Genomic DNA, 14,462 nt, shown 5'->3' on the forward strand with positions numbered 1-14,462 from the left:
GACACTTGCCCTATACTTAAAACAACAACAACAACAACAACTTAAGATAACTGTGGATTCACAGAAGTTGTGATGAATAATCCAGAGTGGTCCTGTTTCCCCAGGTAAAATTGTGCAATATCACAGGATATCACAGCTAGGACACCTGACACCTACATACTCTGAATGAGAAGGAAGCCCACTTCTGTTATCTTGTCCTTCACTTTCCTCCCTTTTAAACTCTTACAGGGAAAGGGCTGGATGCTCCTCTCCTTTAGCTTTCTCTCTGGGTTACCGCTTCTTTTTCCTCTCATCCTTTTAGCCTTAGGGAAGGAAGGGATACTTTGCCTCCGTGTTTCCATTGCAGAGGGTCTGCTTTGAGTCTCCCTGAAGTTGGTGACTTGAGATTATTTATTGGGACTTATGATCATTCCCTCGAACAGTCCTGGTTTGCCTGACCCACGGTTCTGCCCTGGTTTTCCGGGCTTGGACTCGCGAACTGAGTCGGGAATGACTGCGGCCCGGCTTGGCGGGGACTGACCCTGTCCTCGGATTCCACCTCCTCGCGCCTCATCTCGGCCCCACGGTGGCTTCTCCACCTGCCGGCGAGGCCCGCGGTCCCGAGCTTAGAATGGGGAGCGCCCGGAGGCGAGGTGCCTGGAGTCGCGTCGCGTCTTTGTTCTGACAGGGAATGGGGGCCGCGGGGCGGGCACCTCCTCCCTGGGGCGCGGGCGTAGGGGCGCGGGCCCCGCGCACAGGTGTCGCCGCCGCCCAGGCGCCCCGCCCGCCGCGCGCCGCTTCCTGAGCGCGCCCCGCCCTGCGGCTCGGCCCCGCGGCGCCGGCGACTGAGGGCCAGGTGCCGCCGCAGCCGCCCGCCCGCCCGCCAGTCCGCCCGCCCGGCCCTCTCCCGCCGCCCGCCACATGCAGGCCGCCGCCGCCCTCCCCGAGGAGATCCGTTGGCTCCTGGAAGGTAACGCCCCGCTGGCCCGGGCGCCGCCGAGCCCGCCGGGAGTCGCACGTGCCGAGCCGGCAGCAGCCGAGACGCCAGCGGCTCCCAAGGCCGGCCTTCCCCGTCGGCTCCCTCCCGCCTTCTAGAACCTCGAGGCTGCTGCCGGAGTCCTGACTCTGCAGAGCCAGCTGTTCACCCCTCGCTCAGGGGTCCCGTTCACTCCTAGTAACACATTTTCTTTTCCCTCAAGGCGTCTCCACCTCCCACTTAGCCTCCCGGCTTCTCAGCAAGTTCTGGCCGGGTTCAAGGTCCCCGGGCCGCCGCGGCTGGCCTTCAGCCTGTCCCTTTCTCTTCAGGACGCCCTGCGTCTGTGGGTTACGCGCTGGCCCCTCTCCAGCCCTGACTGTGTCCCTTCACAGGGAACCCTGACCTTCGTGCTTAGAGCTCCCCACGGTCTCACGGGGCTGTTAGGGCTCAGGGGCTCCTGTCGGCCAAGGCCTGGACACCCAGACCTCAGGCCCCCTTCACCCGCCCACAGACTCCCTCTTGCCCCGGGTCGGATCCCAGTGTTACATCTCTTCCCTTTCTAGAAGTGCCCCATTGCGGTGTGTTCACCCTCAAACCGTAGAGCCCATCAGTCCTTGTAAGAGTTAAGGCCATACTCACTAACACTCAACACATCCCGCTGTAACACTCCAGAGACACTTTTTGCTAATGGGCAAGATCTGCTTGCCTCCCACTTTTCCTGGTGAAAAAGTATTAATAATTTGCTTTTCCTGTAACCGACCTTCCTGGAAGGATGGGGACCTGGAATCTGTGTTTGCATAAGGGTCCCAGGAGGAAACCGCTCAGAATTAAGCCTTTTGGTATAGAGGTGACATTTTTGACACATACTTAACAGATGGCCTGTTTTCGGCAGGTCATAGTTTTGGCAAGCAGTATGTTTTTTTCTCTTCAGTTTCTCTCAATTTAATTGGTTTTATATCTCCATTACCATGTTATCTTGGTATAAATGCCTCCTAATCAAATATTTGGCAAGTCTTTTCAGTCTGTTTGTAGCGCTGTTTCCATTCTGGGTTGCTTCCATAAAAGCTGTCAACTACGTGTTTCTTATGAAATGAAGTTTCCAAAATTTATTTTGCTTGCAACCTGAGTGAATCTAAATTTTCAGAATAGAGAAGTATTTGTGGGGTAAAAGAGCATCATCTGGATGTCTAGAAGGAACCCAGCCTTTCCGTCTGCTGTTGGCTCAGTAATTCCAAATATAAAGAGAGTCTGTACTGTGTCTGGTTTCCAGGAGAGAAGGAACCGTGGCAAAAAGTTTCATTCTGCTTGCAGTTAAAGATATAAACAGATTCTTTTTATTGATATCTGTCATTTGTTGAGAGGAAACCTGTTTTACAAACTAGTTAAACTATACTTAGATTTTGTTTACAGCCTTGATAGAAAATTCCTTTTTATTTTCAGAGGCTTACAATGACATCCACTCCTTCAGCATTTTTGATGTGCAGTTCTTTATTGTTCAAAACTGACACTTTGGTAAACAACTCATTTCTGCACCTGCCACCTTCCTTTAGTTTAGATTATTTTCTTGTTAGCTGACTGTTTTTAATTGAAGTCTTCAGATCTCCTCCTAAAGCAGAACCTTTGTTTGCTGACAAGTAGAGCAGAGTATGAATGGAGATTAATTGCATGTCACATACTTCTGTATCAAACTTGCTGTGTCTTAACAATCTGTGTTGGTGCTCGGGTCTTTGGAATATATAGAACAATCCAAGATTAAATTCTAAGAAGCTATGTTGGTTAATGTATTACTTTAAGGCTCCCCCTTTTTTTTTTAAAGTATGTAATTAGAGTCTGAATCTGAAGTAGAGAAAAAAAATGTGAAAGTGGAATTCAACCAATAATTCTATTGAAAAATGTTTGAAGAATATACTTTTGAAAGGTTTGTGTAATCATAGCAACATATTGGTTGTAGGTTTTGTTTTTTATGGAACACATTCTCTGTTGTAGACCAACAGAATTATTCACTGGACTACAAATAGTTTGTAAATATTAGAAGCCCATAATGGCTATCAATTTTTCATCTGTTGCTGTTTGTCTTCCCCCACCCACCCCCACACACACTTTTTAAGGTTAACTGCTGACAATTAGAAAATATGTAGGTCCTGATCTCTATATTGTCACTCAGTGGAGGGAGTCATAGGGTGAGAGTGCTGCTACTTCAATGCTGCCACAGGCTGTGGGGGTGGAGTTTCCACAATGAATTACTACTTTCATAAACCAAGCCATAAGCATTTGCACCGTGATTTAATGCTGGCCATCACAGCCATAACTTTAGCATTTATTTATTTATAACTACAAGAGCATAAATGACAGGGGCGTTTTTTGACATAATGTGTGTGCTTTGAAAAATAAGATATGCAAAGCATTATGAAAGGTTTATGCCAGATTTTGCATATTGAAGAAGGGAACAGAAACGCTGAAGGTCTAAAATTAATTTTAAGGATAAAATTTTAAACATTTGACCAAGAAACTCCACTCCTAGGAATCTATGTTAATGAAAGTAAAGAACATGAAGTATATATTTTTGTTTGTTTGTTTTAGTCGCTAAGTTGTGTTCAACTCTATGGACTGTATAGCTCATCAGACTCCAGAATACTGGAGTGGGTTGCCATTTCCTTCTCCCGGGGATCTTCCTGACTCAGGGATCAAACCTGCTTCTCCTGCATTGGCAGGTGGATTCTGAGTCACCTGGGAAGCCTGAAGTATATATATCAGGATGCATAGTAAGTGGCCATGAGTTGGGAGAAGTCAGGCGATGATATCTTGTGGAATCATCCATCTTATGGAATATTTTGTAACCGTTAAAAAGGGTGAGGTGGATCTTTATATATTGTCTTAGGAAGTGTTGACAACATATTTTTGAGACTAAAAAGCAATATAAATAGTATAAATAACATACCAGTATAAATAACATACCATTTTTGTTTGAAAACAACCCCACCAAAAAAAATACCCCATAATATTTGTGTAAGCCTAAGAAAGAGTAAGAAAGAATATACACCAAGCTCCCAAATTGGTTCTCTAGGGAGGGGAAAGAGAAGGTTGGGGAGAGAGAGGTTATTTTATTTCATACATCTTCATGTTGTTTGAACCGTGACAATGACCATGTATTACTTTTGTAATCAGGATAAAACAACCAGTAAGGCTATTTAAAAGGAAAAGGAACAAAGGACAAATAGAAGCTTGGAGAGGTCAGAGTTCCAAAGGACCATTAACCAGTATTGTGATTATGCTTTTTTGTTTTTAGTACTAGAGATATGCGGAAGGTGGGGATCCCCCCCATTTTTTTTTTTTTTTTTTAGTGCTTTCTTGGATTTTGGGCAAATATTAAATCAGTGAGAGATTTCTAGAGTAACTCAGGAACCATCTTCCTCAGATTCTGTCAGGCTCTCATATAGAAATAGTAACTAGTCCATTTCAGCAATTAAGTGCCTTATAGATAAGTAAAGTGAAGGACATTTACTGCCTTATTGAAAGAGGAAGAAATATTCAGGTCTATTTTCAAATAATCAGGCTTCAGGAGTAGAAGTTATCATTTTGTTTTTGTGCTATGATAACCACACTGGAAACAGAAACAATGGCGTGCTGACAGTTTGCATAGTCTTTGTTTCACAGATACAAACATAATCAGTTTCTTCCTTGTCTTTCTAGTATCTCTTTTGAAGTCAGCAGCACAAGAGGCAGCTGTAAAGGAAATAGAATAAATATTTCTTTAGTTCATAATTTGTTCTGTGTGATGGAATGGTGCTTACTGAGTTTAATAGGTAATAAGTATCTACAAGGTACCTAAATCCTGCTCAAACATGGATTAGAGCCAAAATAACATCCACAATTCAGCTGCATTTAGTAGCAATTGTTGCATTAATGCTGATTCTGACATGCCTATAGTTACTTGTTTTAAACTTCCTTGGAAAGAAGTCATTAATCATTTCATTCCAGGTTGTTCTCCAGTTTTGTACTGGTTGATGTAGCCAACCATAAAATCTTTTTCAATATGGTAAAATTCCAACTCTGTGGAACTCGCAGGAGTGAGTTGTGCTGGATAGCTGAAGATGTTCTCTTTAAGCATTATTTTTATTATAAACAGTTGTGATCAAATTTTTTCTCGGATTCTATAGAAACTTCTCACACTTCCTCAACCAGTCTGCATTCAAGACAACTTCTCTGAACACTTTAAGTCTGAATTGTTACAGTGTATATCAATTATCATACTGTATAGAGATATATTAAGTTATTTAGAGATTTTTTTGCCATAATTGCCACTGGACTGCTTTGTGAATGTGTCTGTTTTATATTTTAATTTTTTGTCATTGTTTCCTACAGTTAGACCAGGCCTATCACTTTGTACTGTTCTCAGTGTATCAGTATCCCCGATGCTCTAGAAACAGTAGATAATTAAGTTCATTGGAATTAAGATATGTGTAAAAGAAAATATAAAGGTCTCTCTTGATGAACATGGTACCCAAACTTTAGGTCTGCACGTTGCGACTTACACATTGGCTGCTCATAGTCTTTTTTGCTTAATTTTTTAATACTGGGTTGTCTTCTGGATAAATGGCGGTATTGTTTGGCTAAATTCTGAAATGTATGTGACCCTACTTCCATTTCTTTCTTTTTTTCTAACTAATTTTTTTTTTTTTGGCTGTGTGAGCCCTTCATTTGTGATGCTCAGGCTCTCTAGCTGTGGGGCACAGGCTTGGTTGTCCTGCTGCACATGGGATGCTAGTTCCCCAGCCACGGATTGAACCCACATCCCCTGTGTTGGAAGGCAGATTCTTAACCCCTGGACCACCAGAGAAGTCCCTTATTTCTTTTTCATGCTAAATTTTTTGGTTATAAAGGTAGTATTGCTCATGTAGAAGATTTAGAAAACAGTCACCCATAGTCAACAACTATTAAATTTCCATGCATATTTTTCAGTTTTTATTATTTGTACAGACTTTAAAAGTTGGGACATATTGTGTGTATAGTTTTGTATACTGATTTTTCCACTTACTGTTTTTCACTTGCTATGGTCACCTGAGTATCTTCTTAGATCACTCATGTTCTTTTTTTTTCCTTGTGAGTGATTTTAAAGTTATACATCCTGGTTTTATTCCACTGATAGTTTGACTCTTATAGCTTAAAAAAAAAAAAACAAAATAAACCATGTCCCTTTGATTAGCAATGTTAAGAATGAAACAGTATCTTCTACTCTCTCCTCCAATGTGAAATGTGAAATGGCTTATATAATCTGAGATTTTAGATTCAGAATTATTAATGTTTTTATTGTGTATATTAGGTTATAAGAATTATTTTGATATTTGCATAATATTTAAAACCATAGCTATAATGATTTTTTGGATAGTTTATATTTAATGAAATACAATGATACTTTTGCTTAACTTGTTCATTGCATACTTTTTGTACCATGACTTTTTCATTCTTGAGCTCTTTATCTCTTAGATATTTAGACTTTGCTAGAAGGGTAACCATGGCCATATGTAGCTATGTAAATTATCTGAAATTAAATAAAACCAAAGGAAATCCGTTCCTCAGTTATGTTAGCTACGTTTCAGCTACTCAGTAGCCACAGTGGCTGCTGTATCGGGTAGTGCAGAAAGCCCTAGTAGATGACGATTGAGACTGTGATGCCGAGTGGATTTTTCAGGAAGGGGACTTTGATAGTACACTTACTGAGTGCCTCTGAGTTTGAGTATGTGTCTGTCTAGTTTCATATAAACTTAGCTGTGGGGATAAGGTTCTAGGATCAATTCCTTTCCCTTCCTCTCAACTTAACCTCTCAAAGTTTTACCTGTATCTCCTGGTCTTCAGTTTTGTGGAGGAGAAGTCTGATGCCAAACTGATGTATTTATTTTATAACCCATCCCTCCCACTGCCTGCCGGCATGTTTATAGGATATTTTTCTTTGCTCTCAAAATGTCACTGGATAATTTCAAAGTTAGACTTTTGATTATTTTTGCCTGGTATGTAGTGAACCCTTTTGATCTATAGTGTTAAGGTCTTTAACATGAGAAAGTTTCTTCTATTGTCATTGCTTTTATTCTGTTATACTAAGGTTTATATTGTAAATATATTGAGCCCCAATTTATTCTCTGTGTTTCATCTTTTATTGTCTCATCTGTCACTGATTGTGGTTTTAAATTCAGCATTTATTTATTTAAAAAAAAATTTCCTTGTGTTCTCTCCACACCATTCATTGTTTTGTTTTCATTACATCTGTAAATCTGGCTTATAGACATAATGACATTTTGGATGTTGTTGGAAATATGAAAGAAAATTTTTAAACATTTCTGTTCTTTAATAATAAGGGTACTTCAGAGGGAGATATTTTCTCTAGTTCTTCAATATATTTTTCTTTTTGAAGGTTAATATTTTCTCATAGCTCCTGTATATTTTCTTTGTGGTAAGTTTTGTTGTTTCGTTCAGTTTCTCAGTCATGTCCAACTCTGTGCGACCCCCTGGACTGAAGCATGCCAGGCTTTCCTGTCCTTCACCATCTCCTGGAGTTTGTTCAGACTCATGCACATTGAATTGGTGATGCCATCCAACCATCTTGTCCTCTGTCGTCTCCTTGTCCTCCTGCCTTCGCTCTTTCTTAGCATCAGGGTCTTTTCCAGTGAGTCAGCTGTTCTCATCAGGTGGCCAAAGGACTGGAGCTTCAGCTTCAGCATCAGTCCTTCCAATAAATATTCAGGGTTGGTTTCCTTTTAGGATTGACTGGTTTGATCTCCTTGCTGACCAAGGGACTCTCAAGAGTCTTCTCCAGCACCACAGTCAGAAAGCATCTATTCAATGCTCACCATCTGAGCCATCAGGGAAGCCCATGCCAGCTCTTAGTTGTATGCAAACTCTTAGTTGCAGCATGTGGGATCTAGTTCCCTGATTAGGGATTGAATCCAGGCCCCCTGCGTTGGGAGCACAGTCTTAGCCACTGGACCACCAGAGAAGTTCCTATCTCATTGAATTTATGAGAAATAAAGGACTAAGTATTTGAAAAGAAGTTAGAATAGTATCTAGAATGTATTATACACCGTATGTTTGATAAATAAAATTTAAAAAAGGTTTTTTTCTTTGAGGAAGTCTTGTTGATCTCTCTTCTTACAACTGCTTCACCCCAGGAAAACTTATAGGCCTTTTGCTTGGGTCAGTGGTTCATCCTTGCTCCTCCAAATTAGAGGAGGTTTGTAGGGGTTCTTTCAGGATGTTCTTCATTTCCTTCCTTAGATCAGAACTTTTTGGAGGAAGGAAAGAGGAAGTTAGCTTCCTTGCTAACTTAAGAAAGCCATGTGTTCCTTACCTTGTTATATAGAATGCTTTAATGCATGTGTGTTTCTGTAAATAGTATTTTTGCATTATTTCTCAGTTGAAAAAAAAAGGTTCAGTCTTTCCCTTCTCCCTTTCTGTTTTAATAAACAGAATTTTTTTTTAATTGGTAGAAATATTTTAGCTTCATTATGGGTATGTCCTAGATGTTAGCTGGGCTGCCCAGGCCTTTTGAACTAACTCTGTGCTGTGTGTGTTTAGTCGCTCAGTCGTGTCCAACTCTTGCAACCCCATAGACTGAGGCCTGCCAGGCTCCTCTGTTCATGGTATTCTCCAAACAAGAATACTGGAGTGGGTTTTCATTTCCTTCTCCAGGAGATCTTCCCGACCCAGGGATTGAACGCAGGTCTCCTGCATAGAAGTCAGACTCTTTACCGACTGAGCTACGAGGGAGTTCAGAACTCTAGGCAAGATCTATTCCTCATGGTGGAAGGCCAAATATCTCCTCAAAATCTGAAGAATTCTCCAAGGGTGTGCATTCTCAAGGTTACCTTTCCTTCCAGGTTCCCCTGCTTCCATGGTTCTCAAATGGGGTGGTTTTGTCCCTCAGGGGGCATTTGGCAACACTTGGAGACATTTTTGTTATTGTTGTCACAACTAGGGAAGGTGCTATTGGTACCTAATGGGTCGAGGCCAGTGATGCTGTTCAACTTCCTACAATGCATTGGACAGCCCTACAGCAAAGAATTATCGAGCCCCAAATGTCAGTAGCGGAGAAGGCAATGGCATCCCACTCCAGTACTCTTTCCTGGAAAATCCCATGGGCAGAGGAACCTGGTAAGCTGCAGTCCATGGGGTCACTAAGAGTCGGACACGACTGAGCGACTTCACTTTCACTTTTCACTTTCATGCATTGGAGAAGGAAATGGCAACCCACTCCAGTGTTCTTGCCTGGAGAATCCCAGGGACGGGAGAGCCTGGTGGGCTACCGTCTGTGGGGTTGCACAAGTCGGACACGACTGAAGTGACTTAGCAGCAGCAGATGTCAGTAGTGCCAGGGTTGAGAAACTATGGCCGTGACATATATCCTTGTCTTCAATTTCCACAGAGGCCTGTCCGCATGAAGTCCCTGTGAGTGTCGAAAACATCACTGTGAGTCAGGGGGTAGAGGGAGAGGGAGGAGGGGTTTCCACGACAGTTATGCAAAATATTTCATATTGAATATTAGCCATTCCTGTTCCTAAACTCCCTTTTGCCAATCCATTCATGAGACAGTGCCCTCTGGCCTTTCCCCTGATGTAGTTCTCAGCCTTATGCTTTCTCACTGGTACTTTCTCCCTGTATCCTGTCTGGAGCAAAACAAACAAAAAAAAGTTTTTTTTCTCTTGCCACATGGAAAGGTAGTTTCACCAAAGGTAGTTTATTGGTTTAGGCTCCCACCAACACCCCCACAGAGAAACAGGTTACTTTGCCAAACAATGGTGATTCTCTTCCTAAGAGGAATTCTAATGCTATTAAGAGAATAATGTTTTTACCTCATTATATAAGTGTAATACTTAAACAATTTTTAATCACTTTAAGTATAGAAAAAATAAGATAAATTTCAAATTCTGCCATCATCAGAGAATCTTAACATATTGACATAACTATAATAGATCTAATTTTTCACATTATGAACCATTACACTGTACAGAAATCCTATAGTTTCTGCTACATTTATTCATATTTATTTCCCCTGTGTTTCCAAGTTCATTGCTTGCTTTTCTGGTTTACCAGTGTTGCATTATAGGTTAGGTGATTATAACAGATGGCTTTTCAGGTTTGGAGTCTTTGTGTTCCACTGTTTAATTTTACTATCCAATTTTTACATGGAAGATAGGACAGATGTAGGGTCAGAAACAGTGGTCTTAGTATCCAGAGAGCAAGCTTTCCTGAAAGTTTATGGCTTTGAAAAAATTATTTATGAATTACGTAAATTTCATCTAGGATCTCCTTCTAACATTGTTGATATTCTAATATTAGTATGTTATGAGGGAAATGAAATTTTTATTCACATAATAGGAGCTTTACTAAAATGTATCCAATGGCACATATTTATACATACTTATACCAATGTGATAGTTAAGTTGGAATTAATTAAGCTCCTGTATATTATAAATCAAATATGAGAAGTGTCCTGGGTACTTAGAAAGTTATAGATAATCTCTCCTTACTGTATTATAATAAATTTCCTTAAAATCACCCTCCCTTTAAAATAAATTTTCCGTTTTGATAGCTCTTTGTGTGAGCCTCTTCATCCATTGATCCCTCCCCTCTTCCTTTCTTCCTTCCCAGTACTTTATTAAGGTGTGATTAATGTATATAAAATGCACTAGTGTTAAGTGTTACAACTGGATGACTTTCATATATGTATATACCTGTGTGACTACAACTCACATCAAGACATAAACATTTCCATCTCCCAATAAAGTTCCTTTCCAGTTCTGGAATTTCATAAATCAGTATGATCTCTTTTGTGTCTGTCCTCAATATAATGTTTTTGAGATTCATACATGTTTTTCTGTGTATCATTTATCTATCCTTTTGCTAAGTAGTAATCCATTGTGTGACTCCATTGTTTGCTTATTCATTTTTCTTCTGATGAACAATTGAATTGTTCAGTTTTGGGTTACTATGATTATAGCTGCTATGAGAATTCTTGTATAACTTTTTTTGTAACATAAACACTCATTTCTCCTGAATAAAGATCTAGGAGTGGAGGTACTGGGTCTTATGGAATGAAACATTTAATTTTATTGGAAACCAGTTTCCCAAAGTGATCGTAACCTCTTTTACACTCCCAACAACAGTATATGAGAATTATAGTTACTCCATTTCCTCACAAACTCTTGATGTTGTATTCTTTATTTTTAGGTATTCTGATAGGTGTTATGGTCCATGTATTTTTTACAAAAATAACTTATGAATATATTTTTACTGTAGAATATTTGTGCAACATAGAAGAATATAGATTACTTGACCTAGCCCGAGCAATCAGAGAAGAAAAATAGGTATTCAAATTGGAAGGGAAGAGGCAAAATTGTCATTATATGCAAATGAGATGATATTATATATAGAAGAGCCTGAAGACTCCACACTAAAACTATTGGAACTAATAAGTGAATTCAGCAAGGTTGCAGGTTACAAGATTAATATACAGAAATCTTTTGCATTTCTTTATACTAACAATGAACTATGAGAAAGCGAAAGAACAATCCCATTTAATACTGTGTCCAGGGACTTCCCTGGTGGTACAGTGGATAGGAATCTGCCTGCCAGTGCAGAGGACACGAGTTCAATCCCTGGTTCAGGAAGATTCCACATGAGCACCTAAGCCCATGCACTGTAACTTCTGAGCCCACACCCTAGAGCCTGTGAGCCACAACTGCTAAAGCCCATGTACTCCAGGGCCCATGAGCCGCAAATACTGAGCCTGTGTGCTCTAACTACTGAGGCCTCTGTGTCCTAGAGCCACACACTGCAGCTGCTGAGCCTGCATGCTGCAACCACTGAAGCCCGCATACCTGGAGCCTATGCTCTAAAACAGGAGAGGCCACCACAACGAGAAGCAACTAGAGAAAGCCCATGGACAGCAATGCAGACCCAGTGCAACCAAAAAAGTTTTTTAGTGAATTAAAAACATTGTGTACAAAAAAGAGCTAAGAATAAACCTAATCAAGGAGGTGAAAGACCTATGTGCTAAGAACTATAAAACATGGGTAAAAGAAATTGAAAATGATTCAAAGAAATGGAAAGACATCTCATGACCTTTGATTGTTAGAATTAATATTGTTAAAATGGCCATGCTACCCAAAGCAACATACAGATTCAGTGCTGTCCCTATCAAACTATCCATGACATTTTTCACACATTTAGAACAAATAATCCCAATGTATATGGAATCATAAAAGACCCAGAATTTCCAAAGCAATCCTGAGGAAAAAGAACAAAGCTGGAGGCATAAACCCTCCCAGACCTTAGACAATAAAAAGCTACAGTAATCAAAACAGTGTGGTATTGGCACAAAAACAGATATATAGATCAATGGAACAGAATAGAGAGCCCAGAAATAAACACATACTCAGTTCAGTTCAGTTCAGTCGCTCAGTCATGTCCGACTCTTTGCGACCCCATGAATCGCAGCACGCCAGGCCTCCCTGTCCATCACCAACTCCCGGAGTTCACTCAGACTCACATCCATCGAGTCAGTGATGCCATCCAGCCATCTCATCCTCTGTCGTCCCCTTCTCCTCCTGCCCCCAATCCCTCCCAGCATCATAGTCTTTTCCAATGAGTCAGCTCTTTGCATGAGGTGGCCTAAGTACTGGAGTTTCAGCTTTAGCATCATTCCCTCCAAAGAAATCCCAGGGCTGATCTTCAGAACGGACTGGTTGGATCTCCTTGCAGTCCAAGGGACTCTCAAGAGTCTTCTCCAACAGCACAGTTCAAAAGCATCAATTCTTTGGTGCTCAGCTTTCTTCACAGTCCAACTCTCACATCCATACATGACCATTGGAAAAACCATAGCCTTGACTAGACGGACCTTTGTTGGCAAAGTAATGTCTCTGCTTTTCAATATGCTATCTAGGTTGGTCATAACTTTTCTTCCAAGGAGTAAGTGTCTTTTAATTTCATGGCTGCAGTCACCATCTGCAGTGATTTTGGAGCCCACCAAAATAAAGTCTGACACTGTTTCTACTGTTTCCCCATCTATTTCCCATGAAGTGATGGTATAAGGTGCCATGATCTTCGTTTTCTGAATGTTGAGCTTTAAGCCAACTTTTTCACTCTCCACTTTCACTTTCATCAATATGGTCAATTAATCTTTAACTAATGAGACAAGAATATACATTGGAGAAAAGACAATCTCTTCAGCAAGTGGTGTTGGGAAAGCTGGGCAGACTCATGTAAATCAATAAAGTTAGAATACTCCCTCACATCATATACGCACACACACAAAAAAAACTCAAAACGGCTTAAAGACTTAAATATAAGACATGATATCATAGGACTTCTAGGAGAGAATATAGGCAAAACATTTTCTGCAACTGTTGAGCCTGTGTGCTACAACCACTGAAGCCTGCTACAATTCTAACATGAATTGTGGCAATATTTTCTTAGTTCTGTCTCCCAAAGCAATAGAAATAAAAGCAAAAACAAATGGGTCCTAATCAAACTTATATGCATTTGCACAGCAAAGGAAACTGTAAACAAAACAAAAAGACAGCCTACAGACTGGGAGAAAATATTTCCAAATTATGTGACCAACAAGGACTTAATTTCCAAAATATACAAACAACTCATACAACTCAGTGTCAAAAAAAACACAAACAATCCAATTGAAAAATGGCAGAAGAACTTAACAGGCATTTCTCCAAAGACATCCAGATGGCCAAGAGGCACATGAAATGATGCTCAATATTGCTAATTGTTGTTTAGTCTCTAAGTTGTGTCCAACTCTTTGTGACCCCACGGACTGTAGCCCACCAGGGTCCTCTGTCCATGGGATTTCCCAGGCAAGAATAAACTGGAGTGGGTTGCCATTTCCTTCTCCAGGGGATCTTCCCAATCCAGGGACCAAACCTGTGTCTCCTGCATTGGCAAGTATATTCTTTACTGCTGAGCCACCGGGAAAGCCCGCTAATTATTAGAGAAATGCAAATCGAAACTACAGTGAGCTATCACCTCACACCAGTTAGAATGGCTATCACTAAAAAGCCTACAATAAATACAGGAGAGAGTGTGGAAAAAAGGAAACCTTCATACATTGTAGGTGGGAACATAAATTGGTGTGGTCATGTGGGAAACAATATGGAGGCTCCTTAAGAAACTAAAAATAGAACTACCATATGATCCAGCAATCGCACTCCGAGGCATATATCTAGAAAAGACGAAAGCTCTGATTTGAGAAGATATATGCAACCCAGTGTTCATAGCAGCACAATTTATAATAGCCAAGAGATAGAAGCAACTAGAGTGTCCACTGACAGTTGAATGGATAAAGAAGATGTGATATGTATATATATCACATTACTCAGCCATAAAAATTATGAAATAGGGACTTCCCTGGTGGTCCAGTGGCTAAGACTCTGAGCTCCCAATGCAGGGGACCCAAATTCAATCCCTGGTCAGGGAACAAGATCTCACATGCTGCAACTAAGAC

At 40.7% G+C, this 14,462-nt stretch overlaps 1 protein-coding gene across 1 annotated transcript in view; it reads left to right on the top strand.

The window, feature by feature from the left end:
- Positions 1–805: 805 nt before the first annotated feature.
- Positions 806–14,462, top strand: part of SKAP1 (src kinase associated phosphoprotein 1) — a 306,266-nt gene continuing 292,609 nt past the window's right edge. Inside the window, exon 1 of the mRNA XM_027974662.2 lies at positions 806–949. Within this exon, the coding sequence (XP_027830463.1) occupies positions 901–949 (49 nt within the window). The 5' untranslated portion in view covers positions 806–900. The remainder of the gene's footprint in view (positions 950–14,462) is intronic.

Source organism: Ovis aries, chromosome 11 (assembly GCF_016772045.2).
Source record: "Ovis aries strain OAR_USU_Benz2616 breed Rambouillet chromosome 11, ARS-UI_Ramb_v3.0, whole genome shotgun sequence".
Taxonomy (NCBI): domain Eukaryota; kingdom Metazoa; phylum Chordata; class Mammalia; order Artiodactyla; family Bovidae; genus Ovis; species Ovis aries.